The sequence below is a fragment of the Hippopotamus amphibius genome, chromosome 9 (genome assembly GCF_030028045.1).
Source record: "Hippopotamus amphibius kiboko isolate mHipAmp2 chromosome 9, mHipAmp2.hap2, whole genome shotgun sequence".
Classification (NCBI taxonomy): Eukaryota; Metazoa; Chordata; class Mammalia; order Artiodactyla; family Hippopotamidae; genus Hippopotamus; species Hippopotamus amphibius.
In genome coordinates this window covers 83323244-83340812 of record NC_080194.1, presented here as the reverse complement: position 1 = coordinate 83340812, position 17569 = coordinate 83323244, and the positions used below count along the sequence as shown (strand labels likewise).

At 47.5% G+C, this 17569-nt stretch overlaps 1 protein-coding gene across 1 annotated transcript in view; it reads right to left on the bottom strand.

Annotated features, from left to right (window-relative positions):
* Window positions 1-8855: 8855 nt before the first annotated feature.
* The window catches only part of FEZ1 (fasciculation and elongation protein zeta 1), a 41504-nt gene continuing 32790 nt past the window's right edge, over window positions 8856-17569 (bottom strand). Inside the window, exons 7-10 of the mRNA XM_057749804.1 lie at window positions 17484-17564; window positions 15685-15760; window positions 11915-11980; window positions 8856-9207 (exon numbers count right to left, since the gene is read on the bottom strand). Of these exons, the coding sequence (XP_057605787.1) occupies window positions 9191-9207; window positions 11915-11980; window positions 15685-15760; window positions 17484-17564 (240 nt within the window). The 3' untranslated portion in view covers window positions 8856-9190. The remainder of the gene's footprint in view (window positions 9208-11914; window positions 11981-15684; window positions 15761-17483; window positions 17565-17569) is intronic.

Here is a 17569-nt window from a genome sequence, read left to right as displayed (position 1 = left end):
AAGAGCCACAGGAAGATGATACCCAGAACCTCACCTCCCAGAGCCAGGAAGACAGCTTTCAAAGCAGTGATTACCAAGGAACACACTCTTAAAAGATACGCTATCAAAAAAAAAAAAAAAATCCACAGCCAAATTAGTCTAGGATGAACTGCATATTATATTTTGTTAGAGGAGTTTCATAATGTGCATTAGAACATTAAAGCCTCTGAAAAGTCCTGCAGGAAAGAAACCTGTTTAACTCTGTTTAATGTGTTCCCTGAATGTATTTCTCTTTTTTTTTTCAAGTAATATCTATTCAATTGTACTAGTAATGCACAAAACACATTTTGGGAAATGTTACTCTAAGAAATTACAGAGTGGCCTACCTCAGCCTCTCCCACACCTTCCTAAGTTTTCCTCTCAAGCTCTACAATCTTTCAAACAATGCTTCTAACTAAAAGTGGTTTCCTAAATCACTGAGATGTGGCTGCCTTTGAGAAGGCAGCAACCTCTGTCTGTGCGTGACCCCAATCCTATTCAACCCACGGAGAAGATGTGCCACAATCCATGTGGAAGTAAAAGAGATGGGACAATGTGGGGTGGGGGTGGGGGAGATTTCCTTTACCCCCAGAATGGAGCTGTGGTATCAGGGCCCGGGGAAACGTTCAGGCTGATTTCTGGCCCCAACCCCAAGCCCATCAGGGATGACCTGATTGGAGATTCCTGCTCAGGGACGTTCATGACCAGAGCTCAGCTTCCTCGAACACCGGACCTGTCTGCTGCCTTGGATGTGACCAGATGCTGAGCGCGACTGTCACACTGCAGCCTGCATGGACACATTCATGTATTAATTGAGCACCGACTCTGTCCCAGGCAATTTTATTTTTAAATTTAATTTAATTTTTTTAACGTATTGGCTGCATTGGGTCTTTTTTGCTGCATGCGGGCTTTCTGTAGTTGTGGAGAACAGGGGCTACTCTTCATTGCAGTGCTCGGTCTTCTCAGTGCAGTGGCTTCTCTCATTGTGGAGCACAGGCTCTAGGTGTGCGGGCTTCAGTAGTTGCAGAGCGTGGGCTCAATAGTTGTGGCTCGCAGGCTCTGGAGCACAGGCTCAGTAGTTGTGGCACACGGGCTTAGTTGCTCCGCAGCACATGGGATATTCCAGGACCAGGGCTCGAACCCATGTTCCCTGCATTGGCAGGCAGATTCTTAACCACTGCACCACCAGGGAAGCCCCTCGCTCCCAGGCAGTTTTAGATACTGAGATGTAGCTGTGATCAACAAAGACACAGTTCTTGCCTTCAAGGAATTCACGTTCTAGGGGAAGATTGATACTGAAAGTGAGCTAGTAATGGATGAGCTATGATCACATCCTAAGACAATAACCTCAAACTTGATCATTCGGAGTTGCAAACAGGGGGTGCTCAGGTCAAATTCAGCTCACAGTTGTGTTTTGTTTGGTCCATATGTTGTTTTGTAAAATTTGGGGGCCAACATTTCAGTCAGAAGATTGCACATAAAAATTCAGATTCCTGGTTTCTCTTAAAAAATCGGGTGATCAGGCAACTCACCTTGAGACCTGTATTCCCACCTGGCTTCAGCTGAGTGGAGCTGAGTCACTGTGGCCCCTGACAACGTGGCCTCCAGGTTGTCGTGACATTGGTGGCTCACGTGGTCTCCCAACACTGAGGCTGAGGGTCATTTATTATTGGGCTGCCCCTCTTTAGTTAGCTCATTAGCTAATAATGCTTCGTCCTCCCTTCTTTTCTTTTCCTTTTTTGGCTTTCCTTCCAAGATGTGAGTGGTGTTTTTAAAAAGGAAAATATATCTCTATACACATTGCTCCATCGAGTGAGAAAACAAGATAGTCTAAGAGAGCTCCACCTTTGGAAAAAAAATTGGGGAGAATATATCTGTTTGTGGAAGTGAAGAATCTCCAGTCTTTAATTGCAAAGGTACCTGTGTCTTACATCCAGACACCTTCGCTCATATGTTACCTGACCGCATAGCCTGCAGAGGCGATCGTGAAACTTGGGGCATAAAAACCACCAGGGTTGCTTGTTATATATGCAGATTAGGTCCCACAACTAGATTTTTCCCAGGTTCCGATCAAGATGCTGAAGACTTTGAGAAGCATCGCTCTCAGAAAATAATTTTCAGATGCCTTTTAGAAGTTCCTTGTTTTATAGCTGTTCCCTTTAACTTCCTTTTGCTAAATACACTACAACCCTCTGAGCCAGTTAATCAGTCAGTGAGCATCCACAGCTGCCTACTATGTGCCTGGCATCATATGGGGGACAGAGGATAATTCAACTCTGCAGAGCATCCCAGGCCAAGGATCATGGAGGACTGGCAGAAACAATGCCCCAAACATCACACTCCACGCATTTCTATGGTAGCGTCTTATTTTCCTCCCACCAACCAAGCAGATTTCATTATACTACTTTCCAGTGTACCTTATACTTTTATATTTCTCAGCCTCTCTCTGGGCCAATCTCATTTAGCCCCTTTGCAAATTAAATGCATCTCATTAAACCAAACCCATTTAGGACAATGCCCTTCAGGTGTGTGCATCTTAGTACATCTTTCATTTTAAGACAAGTGTTTGATTTATTTTTCATCTCATTACACTCTTCAAAATTATGTGCATCTCATTACACTCAGTGCACAGAGACGACTTATTTCAGGTGTAGACATTACACCCAGTATTATCAGGCAAGAATTTTTTTTTTCATTTCATTACAAGCCTGACAATTTATGTACATCTCATTACAATCAGCCATTTAAGACAATTCCCTTCAGTTGTGTATATCTCATTATACCTTTTCACTTTCAGATTTTTTTTCATCTTTTTACACCCAAGCATTATCCAGAGAACTCACTTCAGGTGTGCAGATCTCCCATCCACCTGTTCTTTCATGAATTTCTGGATAGTTGCTCCCCCCATAGTATTGCAAGGTTTTTATGATATCAGACTCATGTTAGGCCCGCTCCGCCCACCTGCGGGCCTCCCAGGACTCCTCTGCAGGGAAAGGAAGAGCTACTGGGTTCCCCTGAATTTGACTGAGACTCTGCCAATACTTCCTCACACACAGGGACCATCTAAATTCACTTCCTCACTTGCACAGCGAGGGGGTGAGAGGGGATGGTCGCTAAGTCCCCCTTTGGGTGGATCATCTATGAAACTCAGTCCTGTGGAGGACAGTGCAGTGGGTCCCCAGCTTCTCCTGGGGATGCTGCTGGAGAAGCTGAGACCACATCACTGCCCAGGTCCCCAGCAGCCAGCCTGCTCCACACTTCCTGCTGCGCTTTTGACTGTATAGTGCTGTGCATCCACGTGGGGTCACATTTTGGAAGATGAACTAACCCAGCTCTCTTGTGATGAAATCCCCCCCAGCACCTCCAGGCCCAGGGGCATCTTCGTCTCTCTCCCAACCCCCACCTCAGGGGTTCTCTGCTGGGGGCACCTTAGAATTGCTGAGCAGGCTTTTGGAGGTGCAGGTGCCCAAGTTCCACTCTCAATCTGCTGGAGCAGACTCTCCAAGGGTGGGGCCGAGGTCAGTGCATTTTGAATAGCACCCAGAGATGCTGAACCACTGCTTCACCCAAGCCTGATTTCAGAGAAAGCTCTGCAGCAGTTGCTCTGAGCTGAGAGGGCCTTGTTGCCCTCAGTACCGCCCCCTCCAGGGGCATTTGCGCATGACCAGAATCCAAGCCTAGAGTGAAAAAATCCTTTCTCAGTCCTGGAAAGGGCACTAAAGATCAGTAAGCCCAACTTGCCCACCCCCTGTGGGAACCCTATCCACAGTGCGTTGTAAATGGTCATCCAGCTTTACCATCCACGTCCAGCAGTTGGAGCCCAGTGCCTCCCCATGTTACGCAGATTCACCCCCATCCCACCAACCTCCACCCTGCAAGCTGAGAGCTGCCCTCTGATGGCGGGTGGAGGAAGCAGTGGTCTTCGAGGCTGATGGTCCTATGCGGGAGACCAGGAGTGCCTTTCTGGAAACTCTTGAATTCATCCTCACATGCCCCCCCCACCCCCACCCCGCCCCGTGCAGCCTAATCACAAAGCATGTGAGGCTTCTCTGGGTGTGTCCGGGGGGGGGTCTGTGTGCTTCCTCTTGTGTCATTACACCTGTCTCTCTGCCAGTAAAAGCAGAATCTTTTCTCTACGTGAAAAAAATAAATGTGACCTTTCACCATCCCTCCACCACCAGGCTCCTTGAATGAACCTGCTGAGAAATCAGAATATGACTCAGCTCTGCCTCTTTGCTTTGTCACCTTGTGCAAGAGATCCCAGAGGTCACTGGTTCTCGAATCAGATGGGCCACCACTAAGCAGGATTTCGGGAGACTAAAGGGAGGGGGGAAGCTGATTTTAGTGGAACAGGCCACAGTCCATCTTGCTTGGGTTTTGTTTTCAGGTCTTCATGGTGCCCACTGGACTGAAAAAATGATGAGGCTCGAGAAGCCGTAGGGCCTAGTCCTTTCTCCATGTTCCTTGAAGGTTACCAGCAAAAATAAAAGTCACAATTTATTGAGCACTTAGCATATATGCTAGATACTGTAAATGGTTCAAAATAGCCATGGGAGAATTACTGGTATTATTATTAATATTAATATTCCCATTTCTAAAGTCAGGAGACAGAGAAATTAGATAATTGACTCAAAAATTATTTAGCAAATATGAAGTAGAGCTCAGATTTGAACTCAAGCCTCAAACCCATGCTGCTTCTGTGAGATAATTTGTCTCCTGATTTTTGGCTTGACCAGGGCTGGCCTTCAAGGTCAAAGGAAGAAACTCCCCTCATCCCTGAATTCCTCAGAGGTGCCTGCATCCCTGCCCCTGCCTTTGCTTTCCTGCTCTAAGTTTCCCAGGTGAAACAGCCTTCAAAGATGTCGGATCCAAACCTTAGCTGCTTCTCACGCAGTAGAGCATCTACCGAGGAGCCCACCAGATCTCACTGGAACCGTTTACACTTGGGGGAGACGGGCAGGACCTAAGTCCTTAAGAAATTGCTCTGCACACTTTTCTAGGAGCCGTGCAGTAGGAGGGGTGGGGGAGCGCGTCTTAGGGGAGACGCTGCTGCTATCAACAGACTGGGACCAAGAAGTGGGCAACAGCAGGTCCACTGCACCGCTGCCGATGGCCTCTGAGATGTGTCGTAGAGGTGGATGTGTGAGGGCAGGAACTGCTGAGTCGGAGTGATCTGTCAGCGATGAGGGCAGACATCCAAGCCTCCCTCACTTCCGGCCTGTGTAGGTGATTTCTTCCCTCCTGTTCAGAGGGCAAGGCCAGGTTCTCGGGTTTTTCAGGCTCAACTGCTGAGAGTAAAACCAGCTTGAAAGCTGGAAAAAGGGCAAAGAGAATGGAGCTCATCTCTGGGAGAGAGAGCAGAGAATGGGGCCCAGATGAAGTGCGGGAGGCCACTGAGAGCAGAGGGCAGGCCCGGGGTCCAGGGAGTTGTCAGAGCAGGAGCACTTTAACGGGAAAACCAACATGGTTCTGTTCCAGGAGGAGGAGGGGAGACAGAGGTGGAAATACACTGGACTGGAATGCAGACACCTGGCCTTTCAACTAACTCATTTCTCTGGCTCTGTGATTCATTTTCCTGTTATCTGGCAGGTGGGGAGTGGAAGAGGGAATGGAGAGGGGAACACAGGCCAGAGGAAGGAGAGAGAGAGAGGGAAGGAGGGAGGGAAGGAGAGAGCGAGAAAGAGAGAGGAACTAGATGTGCGTGTGTCTCTGGGGTTTTTCAGACAAAGCTATTATCAAAATGCCAACCAGCTCCTGCCTGGCCAATTTGCATATTCCATGCTGTGCTCTTTGAAGCAGGATGAATATGCATGAGGGCTTGGGCGGGTTGTGGAGCTGCTGGGCTGTGGGCTAAGGTGGTTCATTGTTCTTTTAGAAGAAAGGCATTAATATATGAAGCCAAGCACCTTCCTGGTCAGCGGAGTGGGCTCTGCGTCCCCTCTCTCGTGAAGGGAGGAGGAGAGCAAAGCTCAGGCTTCTACAGAAACCCTAAGGAGTCTCCTCTCATCCTCCCAAGGAAATAAGTAACCAGGCACCGGTGAGAACGCAAGTGTCTCCAAGAGCAGCATCTAATCCCTCTCCCTCCATGCATACTAATATGGGAGGCTGGTCCGGGTGAGCGTCCCCTCTCCCGGCTGCCTGAGACAGAGAGGAGGTGGCCCCCTCCCGATTCAGGTTTCTGCTGAAGGAGGACTGGGCCCGTGGGGTGCCCCTGCTCCTGACCTTTGGTGAGGCCGGAAGCGCTCTCTGTGACGGGGCTGTGGGGGGTGTTCCTGGCACACAGTGAGTGATGCTCAGAACCCAAGGGACGGATTCATCACATGCATTAGGACCTGGTTCATCATTCATCCTAAAGCACCCAAAGGATCGCACCTTCTTATGATTTTCCCCATCTCCTGCCTGACCTCTAGCTGAAGATACTCATAGTCCAGTTGTTATTCCAGTGAGCATGCAAACGGTTATTTCATTTTAAAAATCCAATTTACCCCCATAAAACTTAGTGTCCCAATGTCCTTCCCTTTGGATTTTCTTTCTGAGACACCACATCTATCTCCCATCCTGAAGCAGAGATACAAGGAAAGGGAATGTGGGGACACAGGGTTCTGCACAACCAAAGGCTGGTGTTGGGCTCTACGGTGGCATTTCCTCACCAAGCCTGGATCAGATGAGGCTTCACAAACCCACACGGAGGCCTTTAATTGATGGGGACACACCTCAGTAAAGGAGCCTGCTGGCCAGACCAAGTCCTATCTACCCAGGAGGGCTCCCTCAGGCCTTGGCTCCCCAGTGCCCCGGCTGAATGTGGACACCCTAGAAGGACTTGAGCTTCGCCATCGGGACTGACTGGAGTCTGAAGTATCCTTCCGCCCCGGGACTCTTCCTGGATGTTAGGACAGTCCTGAAGGATGAGGAGAGGAGAGGTGGGGGAAGACAGTGCAGTCCCCTGTTAATCACACCATCCTTGCTTTCTGAGGGTTCAGTCTCCAAGAGTCAGGGCCCCAGCAACTCTGAAAGCTTAGTAAAGCATCTCCAAACTTAACACAAGCACCAAGTGCCTGGCCATCTCACGAAAATGCAGCTTCCGACTAAGGGGGAGGGGAGCCCGGGGTGCTGGGCCTGAGTTCTGCATTTCTAACAAGTTCTGTTGTCGCTGCTGCTGACCTGGGCCCCACACGTTGAGTCGCAAGGACAGAGGAAAGCGCGATGCAAAAGGACGAGACGTCGATGTCCTCGTCCCCTCAGCTCCTGAGGTGGACGACAGGAGAGAGACAGCAGCCGCCGCTCCCACCCCCCGACTCACCTCCTCCCAGATGGAGCATCTCCTTGACACTTGAGATTTATTTTTAACTGCCAGCAGCTTTGATTAGCTTGTCTCTGCTGCTTCAGACACCTGCTGGCAGGATAAATTGGGGAAAAGGAGTAGCTGACCCAGATCTGACAAATCCAAGGCAGGAAGGAGGGGTCCTGGGAATTCACTGCTCCCCCCAGAGCTGGCAAAGTGTGAATCACGCTCAGGACCTCACCCCACCAGTTGCCCTTTGCGCCTTGGCCGCGGCACCAATGAAGGCAGAGCTGCCGGTGTCCCTTTTTGTCAAAGCTCTGGTACTTAGGTCCACGTGCTGACCCTTGAGGATTTGCACATGTATCCCGTGGTGTTTCCATCTTCTTATAGCGGCCGGGGCTCTGTCCACACAGAAGTTCTGCTCTGTGTAGATGCCTGAGTTTGAGCTGCAGGCACTGGGGCAGTTTCCCTGGTGGAGTAAGTTCCCCCCACCTCCAGGGAAGATTGCTGCTGTTCTGCAGCACCGCTCCTAGAAAAGCACAGGCCCAGGAAATGAGAGGCAGGGCACCAAAGATGCTTTCCATTGTCACCTGTGTTGATTTGTGGCCTTCTGTGGAGTTGCCAGTGTGATGAAGCATGGCTTTCTGTGCGTCACACAAATGCCAAACTCTTGAGAGAGGGTGGAGGTCTAACTGGATAAGAGGCCAGGGTGCCAATCTGACTCCACAACTTTGAGCATCTCTGCTCCTTGGTCTCCTCATATCCGTCTATCAGGGCAATGCTACTACCTATGTAGGGTTGCTGAGATGTGAGGTGATTTGTAAGGGGTGATAAAGCCAGTGGCAGGTGCATAGCAAGTACTTGATAAAAGTTTTTGTTTTAAGACAGGACTGTGGGAATCCACAGAGTTAATATCATTCAGGCTAGAAGATGAAAGCCAAGATAGGTCAGGTCATGGTGAAACTGAGCCCCCTCCAGATATGAGGACAGCTTTCACCTGCTGGCCCATCAAGGCTGGCAGCTGCCTGCCACCAATGCCAGAGACCGCATGTAAGAGTCGAGTGCTGCGAGGAGGGCACGCACGGCCAGAGCACACCAGGGGTCAGTGGGGGCAGTCAGGAAAGCAGCCACAGCCCCCGCACTGGGAGAGCCCAGCAGAGCTGATGCCCTCCAGGGCCCGGGCCTCCAGGAGTCAACCCAGCCATCCCAACAGGAGGCACCACAGCTGCCCAGCTCCCCCCCGAGCCTCTTTCCATCTGCTGATGGCACAACCTCCTCTCTAACCGGTGTTCCTACAAACACATCATGCAGCTCCCTTTAAAACGATCAGGCAGCAAGATCTTAGGACTTGGGATGGCCGCCTCCTTCTGTCTATACGACTGCAGCCCCTCCATGACCCACCACAGGGCATGGCACGCCCCCCCACCCCCATCCCTAAACACCACGCTGGCTGCCACGGGCCATCCGCATCACGGGAACATAGCCACACATCCTTTCTCTGGAGGTTTGTACCAGAGGGCCGAGGGACACCACACGCCAAAGCACATGAAGAATATTAATTAAATGAAGGTTTATTTCAAAATTAGTCTTAGGGTGGAAGCTGTTTTTGAGGGCTGGAGCCAGACTACATCATGAGTGGTGACAGCATCTGCCTTCCTCCGACACAGGCAGAGAAGGGACGTCACCAGCCCTGCCCCTCGGTCATGCATCCAATGGTTACTAGGACTAGAAGCCAACAGCAAAGGACCCTGCGCGTTTGCTCATGTTTAATCCAGGTTAAGCTATACATGTTTAAATACACGGCGGAGGCTACGTGGTGTCATGCAGTCCCTGCAGTGGGATGACTCTTGCTCCGTGACCTCCGCAGCAAGGCTGCTCCCGAGGGCAAGGTTAGGTGGGACAGAGCACTGGAAAGAGAAGAGGAGAGAAGGGATGTCAAAGAAAGTGTGCGGCCAGATCTGTCAACCCAGGGTAGCCCTGGTCGAGAACAGTCACGCCAGCCTCTCGCCAGTGTCCTGAGAGAGAACTGCCCTCTTAGAATCAGGGAAGGATGGTGATCATGTGTCTTCCTTCCAGAAGGAAGAAGAGCCAATGATAGGTAGTTGTTCAGTGTAATGGTTAAGCGCACGGTCTCTGCTGCACATCTGCTTGGGTTCAAATCCTGGGTCCGGCTGTTACTAACTCTATGACCTTCGGGAAATAACTGTCCTACCTGTGCTTGTTTCTTCATGTATACAGTAGACCGTGCCTCTGCCTACCCCACAGGGTTGCTCAGAGGCAAACAGAAAGCGCTCAGTAAATGTTAACTAGTTTTATAAATTCACTGACATTTCAGTGGATCGTGAGGGGTAAAGTCTAGCCCTCGAGCTCCCAGATTTATGGAACCCACTTTTACAAACCTCCTTGCAGAAATGGGATGCTCTTTTAAAACCTTTAAGAGTCAGAAGTTCTTCGCAATGTTTAGTCTAAATTCATCCTGCAGAAATTTAAGATTAATCTTTCTGATCCTTATGGGAACAATACAGCTCAGAGTTTTTAAAATGAGGTCCACAAGCCTTCAGAAACTGCACCCAAGATTGTCTGTGCTTATGGAGCAAAACCTAATGAAAAAACGGATCTAGACAATAAATGACCGTCAGTGGACAGTGTTACAAAGTCAGTGTTTGTGTGTCCCCCCGCCCCACCAAGAATTCATATTGAAGCCCTAACCCTCAGCGCCAGCTGTATTTGAAGATGGAGCCTCTGAGGAAGGAGGGTTATTTGAGGTTATATGGATGGGGTTCTGATCTGATAGGATTAGTGTCCTTATAAGAAGAAGCACAGAGTGCTCTGGCACTCTCTTCTCATACACACAGAAGCAAGGGCATGTGAGGATATAGCGAGAAGGTGGCTGTTTACAAGCCAGGAGGAGAGCCCTCACTGCACACCCAATTTACTGGCCCCTTGAGCATAGACTTCAACCCTCCAGAACTGTGAGAAAATGAATTTCTGCTGTTTAAGCCACCTGGAAGGCTTCTCTTTTAGCAGCCTAAGCAGACTAATACAGATATTAACATCCCCCAAAAGAAAGACAACCAGATAGCTGGTGTCTCTTAACGGAATTTTATAACTGTTGATGACCTAATGCTTATCAAAATATCTGCAGACAGTAGTGTACTGAGTTCTCTGGCCCTGCCGGGTCTGGTCTGATGTGGACACGCTGAATGTGATCAGTCCTCTAGCTCTCCTGGGCAACAGGAAATACAAAAGGTGGAAGAATATATTAAGTGATCGCTTCCCTGGAGGCGCAGCGGTTAAGAATCCGCCTGCCAGTGCAGGGGACATGGGTTTGAGCCCTGGTCCGGGAAGATCCCACCTGCCGCAGAGCAACTAAACCTGTGTGCCACAACTATAGAGCCCATGTACTACAACTACTGAAGCCCACTCACCTAGAGCCTGTGCACCACAACGAAGAGTAGCCCCCGCTCTCCATAACTAGAGAAAGCCCGCGAGCAGCAATGAAGACCCAATACAGCCAATAAATAAACACACACACACACACACACACACACACAGAACATATTAAATGAAACCATGAGGATGCAACTACGGAGCTAAAGCCAGAATGAGGAAAGTGTATGGGGCAAAAAACCTGGTTTCTCTAAGAAATAAAATTCAAAAAATGAGACAGAGGAAGGAAAGGGGAACCTATATATATTAAAAGAGACTTAAGAGATACATTATGCAATTGTAATGTATGGACTGTCTTTGGATCCTGATTCAAACAAATAAACTGAAAAAATTTTATAGGGAAATGTGAACACAGGTTGGATAGTCAAAGATATCTTTTTTTTTTTTTGGCCGCACCATGCAGCATGTGGGATCTTAGTTTCCTGACCAGGGATTGAATCTGTGCCCCTGCAGTGGGAGCGCAGACTCAACCACTGGACCGCCAGGGAAGCTCCTCAGAGATACTTTTAAATTTTTTATTTTTCTAGTTTGTGATCATGAGACCGTGGTTATGCTTTAGAAATGTATACTGAAGTATTTATAGGTGAAAAAATATATAATGGTTGATATTTGCTTCACAATAATATGGAAGGGAGAAGATGGGTAGGGATATAAATGAAACTAGATTGGCCATGAGTTAGTAATTGTTAAAGCTGGATGTTAAGTACATGACAGTTCACCATACCATTCACCCTACTTTTATATATGTTAAACGTTTCCATAATAAAAGATGAAACAAAAAAAGTTATGAAAGGTTGGAACTAATCATGACTCTAGTTTGCTGCCTTTCAAGTGGTTAAAACTGTTAAAGGTATCCTTGGGCTTTGTTTTTGCCAACTAAGCAGCCCAAGCCCCACAGAACTTTCACAACAAGTCTTTTGTCGGTTTGGCTGCTCTTCATGTGGAGTCACTCTGGTGACTCGGGGGTGATGGAATCTCCTCCTCGGGGCTCCTAGCAACACCCAAAGGCGCGGGCCTCCTCACAATTGTCCACTGAGCCCCCCGGCCCCGCCTGGTCTGGCCCGGTGCAGACGCCCTGGGAGCGCCTCAGTGCAGGTCCCACGCGTCCTGGGGGAGGGGGCCCCAGAGGGTGCTGCTGCTCCCACAGGCCTGGGCCGTGCTTACCTTTTAAAATGTAGTCCGTCAGCAAAGTGGGCACCTTCTCATTGTCCTCCTTCATGGCAAAGAGAACTGGGGAAGGGGAGAGAGAGAGGCTAAGATGCAACAGGGCACAGAGCTCCCTTCTGGGGCCAGACAGCCCACCAACCCAAAGTGAGCAGAAGAGAGTCAAGAGAACAAGACGTCCACTGAGTGCTGAGCAAAGTCTGGAAGTCCCTGGCAAGAGTCAGCACGCGACCTGATGGTGAGGTGGGGGTGGGCAGAATCCATCAAAAGAGTCAGGGCGGCCTTATGGAGGAGTTGACTTTTTCTTTCATCCTTTATTTATTTATTTTTTTTTGTGAGAGCTCATCTATAATTTCCACATCGCCTCCTAATTACGTATCTTTAGTGATCATAAAAATAAGTAAAACCGTGCATCAGCGTGAGTAAAGTGTTCAAGTCGGGCTCCGGGCCAGGGATGCCGCCCCCAGGCACGCCATTAAAAAAAAAAAAAAGAAAAAAAGTAAAGCACTTTAAAAAAGGAATCAGCTTTCAGATGCAATCTAAATGTTAAGAACAACAGCTGTCACATCACTGAACCACCAATAAATCTGTCTTTAAAGACATTCTCTTCATACAAACAGATATTATTAGAAAAGTTCTCACCTCCAGTTTATTAACAGCAAATGAATTTAACAAATATTTTCTATTCTATGCCCAGTACAGCGCTAGAATTTGTAAAAATGCAAAAGTATTAACCACCTTCATGGAGCTTACAGACTCCTTGTTGAAACAGAACATGAGCTACACATGAAGCAAACAATAGGGAAGTGATTAAAGGCTAAAGGCTTTTTTTAAAGTTTTTAAATCAGATTGTTCCGTTATTAAACTAGGCAGCACCTTCTCATATTCATGATTCATATTGCAGAAGTCAGCTTTGTAGAAAATCCTTCAAGAAAATATCTGGACTTTGTTTATACTATCAAAAAATGAGGGCGGGAAGGGGAGTACCCAGCAATAGATTTCTCCATTAATAGGTGCCTTAAGTAAACTATGGCATATGTGGTATACATGCAGTCCGGTACAGCTTCATGGAAAATGCGAGAGATCTGTATGTACAAGACATATTTATCAATGGAGAAAGAAGGCTACAGACTTTATATAAATATTAACTTTAAATGAATAAATAATACATGCTAATATAGAAAACAATCTGGAAGAATGAGCATGAAACTGTAAAAAGCAGTTACCTCTGAGTGAGAGACCCCAGGGGATGTTCCCTTCTACATCATATCTCTACAATGTCTGGCTTTTCTCCAGGAACATGTATTACTTTTTGCAAGTGGAAAAAACACTAAAGACCAGCTGGCCCTGATGGGGTCAGGAGGCAACTGACAATGGAGGTGCCCCCAGTCCTTTCCCAGGCCCTGTTCTCCATTGATTACCTCGCCTAGTTGCAAGTCAGGGTCATGGAACTTGACTCCAAAACTCAGGACTGGGTAAGGAACAGAGCCTGACACTGGCATGAGTCCATGGCCAAATCCAGAAAAAGGCTGGACCTCAGGCTGTCTAGGCAATGGTTTCTTTTGTTTTAGTCCTTCTGTGTATGTAGACACAGATTCATTTCAATGTAATAGGCTGAAAATACTTTGCAAGTGAGCTTGGGCAGACTCAATGCTGCCCACCAAGAAGGTAGCTGTAAAAATACAATAATTGCACTCGGTCAACATGTGACTGAGACGATCTCCAAACTCCAAAATTTATATGACTTTTCTAGTTGCCGGAGCCAGTCTTTGGCCTATGTTCTTGACTCAGGAGTCAGGGAAAGAGGAGTCGTTCACAAATCCATACAAGGATATGCCAAAAAAGAGCTTTCATAACCTACAGGAGAATTGGTATTCAGGAAAGCTGGCAGTTTTTTTTTTTAAAGGAATAAAATACTGGAATGTGATACGTCCATATGACAGAAGAGAGAGCCATAAAAAGAATGTTAACCAAATGTTAACTGATGTGACTAAAATCATGATATGAAACTTTATAGCCAATGTAATCCCAACTCTATGGAAAAGGCATGAAATACTATGGCTGAAAAACACCGTACAGTAACCACAGTGAAGGGGACAAGAAGTTATTTTCCTTTGTTCACGTTTCTATATTTCCAAAGTATTCTAAATGATGGATATACTCTAGCCCTAATTTTTTAAATGAACTTGAAAAGTGTAAACAAATCCAGTGTTTCTTAATTAAAATGAAAGGATTTCACGCTGAATTCCTGAATGGGTATCTGTAATAAATTTATAGCTCTTCCTTTTTTTAAAAGAGCACGATAGAGCACACTACATATATCAACCTTCATAATTTGTCCAAATTATTTTCCAAATGCTTACTATTTGTGAAAACATAAACACCTATAAATGTCAGCTCGTTTCTATCTGCTCCCGTTAAAAAAAAATCTTAGTGCATACTTATGCAAATAAAGGAGCTTCAAATGAGTGTAGAGGAAGCCAATGCACCTTGAATTTAAAATTCCAGATTCTCAAGGACGAGGTACCTATTGATGTAGGCAAGATTCCCGTTTACCAGAACCTCCTGCTTTAGTTCTCCAAAATGATAAAAATGAAACCGTTAGGGGACCTCTAGCACTGGGCCCAGGAGGTATCTATCTTCCTCAGACAAACAGATGAAGCTCCTCTTCCCATCCCTGAGTGGGTCAGATAGCCCTGCCGTGGTCCATTCCCTCCAAGGCAGCGCAGGAACGGGCTGGGCAGCTCGGTTAGTGTGTCACTCAATGCAGTGCATGGTTGCCAGGGAGATGGACGGTCTAGTGATTCACTGAGCCCGTCCCCACATCTCAGCCTAGGATTTTTCTCTTCCTAAAAAATCAAGCTGACACGGATGGCTAACACCCTGTGTCCCTGGCCCTTTGGGGGCTGTAGTGTTTGATGTCTATAAAGAGATTTTGCCTACAAAGGCTCTTTATCACATGCTGTTTTCTCCCATAGCTCAGAATGTTTCTTAATATTACTTGACAATAGAGTCAGAGTGGAGGAGAGGAAGCAGTCATTGCCTGGAAGGAAAACTAGACTCTATTCTCTCCAATCAGCCTTACCCCACCCAAGAATCCTTGCTCCTCATTAAATACAGCCAGTCCCTTAGAAGGAGCTCCCTGGTTTGGAGACACAAGCTCAGACAAGGCAACCTCAAGCTGCAGAAGAGAGAACGGGCAAGGCAGAGGGCACAGCCTCGAGACCTGTGGGCGAACCGCAGAAAGTCCCTGCACACCACTACTGCCCCCCACCGCCCCAACCTCTTCCACGAGCTCGTTTTTTCCCTGGCAAGTCTCCTCCCTTACAGGAACCAGGAAAAGTCAAGGCAGCTCTGGGTATCATGCAAGCTCTTTAATTTTACCCCGTGCAGGGGGCGTGATACAATGGTGTGGAGCATATTTTGATCCATTAAAACTGCACTGCTGTACATAAAATAGATAACCAACCTACTGTATAGCACAGGGAACTCTGCTCAATAATCTGTAACAACCTAATTGGGAAAAGAATTTGAGAAAGAATAGATACATGTATATTTTTAACTGGATCACTTTGTGGTACACCTGAAACTAACACAACATTGTTAATCAACTCTACTCCAATATAAAATAAAAGGTTAAAAAAAAAAAAAAAAAGAAACTGCTCTGGGGAAACCTCAGGCCTGAGACACCAAGGGTGCAACTCAGAGGGCAGGAGGGAGAGAAGTGAGCAGCTGGGCAGCTGGTCTCGCTGAGAATGGGAGGAACTCACTGTTTGTCAGCATCTGGAGGTCTTCCACCGACGGGGGAGAGGCCTTCTTCTCATAAGGGATGACCGTGTTCAGGTACTAGGAGACAAACAGGGCGTGAGGCCCATGAGACAGAAGCCCAGTCCTTTGGGGCTGAGACACGATTGACAACTTGCAAGGGGACTGGGCTTTTCTCTAAAAAATATGCTCCATCAAATTTGATGTTTTCAATAACACCCATGATAATGTGTGCACCATTGTTTCAGGACCTTTTCCCCATCTTTGGAAAATGTCTCTTTAAAAGTAAGACTTTACACCGTATTAGCCCGGAAAACTGTCCCTCCACTCCAACTAATGTATTCTTCTGACACGAGAAATTTTTTGATTATTTAGGAATCCTGGTGAGGTTTTTATCCTCCGAGCTGAAAGCAGAGAATATGCTAACACGGGATGATATTTTCCTATCCTCTGCAGTGTAACTTGAGAATGAATGGTTTCTCTTTCGTCAAAATGACCGGTGAGAAAACCTCCACCCAACCCTGAGTCTGGGATGTTGGGTTTGCGCCCTCTGCTGGAGACAAGGTGCTCCTACAACAAAATCATCTTCAGGTCCAGTGGGATATCAAAGAACACAGGCCGAACACAGGCCAGAGAGACCTGGAAGGTTCTCAGGAAGCCTGGGGTCGTGAGTGAGAACAGCTCTAGACCAAGAGGCTTGTGTTTCAGTCCTGGCCCTGCCACTAGCAGCATGGCCTTGGGGAAATGCCTACTCTCTCTGGGCCTTAGTTCTCACCACTGTCAACTCGGGGGACTAAGTTAGATGTTCCTAAAATCTCTTCCCAGGCTGCAGTTCCAGAATTCTAACACTTAGGATTCAGCTACAAATATGTCTAAAACATACAGTTTTTGTGCACAATCTCAAAGGTGTCTATTGACACGCGGTCTTCTTTGTTAGGCTATGCACTCCATGAAGGCAGGATCAGGACTTACTCATCTTTGTACTGCGCTAAGCAACACAACCTAGCACACAGCAGACACCTGAGAGCCAGAAATGCAAGCCACTTCTCAGGCAAGTGATTGACTGAATGGAGCTAAACAGGAGACCCCGCAGCACAGGTTACAGTAAACAGGGCAGCTGAAGAGGCAGTCTTGGTGGGACTGGCTCAGCTGGTGGCCCAGTGTGGCAGAGCTAATTAAGCTCTTGGATGGGATCTTTCATGAAGTGGATTCCCCTTTAATGCATTTTGTTCTGAAAACAACTGAACTCATAGGTCTACAAGTAGTGCTGAGTTTCAAATTTTATCCAGGCCCTCTAATATTAAAGCTCAAAAAACTGTTCTCCTTTAAAAAACACTTTCTGGGCTTCCCTGGTGGTGCAGTGGTTAAGAATCCACCTGCCAATGCAGAGGACATGGGTTCGATTCCTGGTTGGGGAAGATCCCACATGCTATGGAGCAACTAAGCCCATGCGCCACAACTACTGAACGCACATGCTGCAACTACTGAAGCCCACACACATAGAGCCCGTGCACAGCAACAAAGAGTAGCCCCCACTCGCCACAAGTAGAGAAAGGCTGCACGCAGCAATGAAGACACAACACAGCCAAAAAATAAAGAAATAAAATAAAAAGACACTATCTGTTCTTCCTTAGAGTGGAAGAAATTGTTAGGACATCCCCTCCTGCAAGCTGCCCCAGTGCTGGGATGAATCTAGTGAATCACCATTTCCCCCCCCGCCCCCCCCCCCCCCCCACCGCTCTGTTGGGGAGACCAAGTTGCAAGAGTCTGGGAAGGAAGCTGGGAGCAGGGAGATGTGTTGTACCTGCTTGTCAGTTCCTGAGGGACCGAAAGTCTGGCGGATGCCACTCTGCAGGATGTTGGAGATGCCTTCCATGCTGAAGCGCTGGG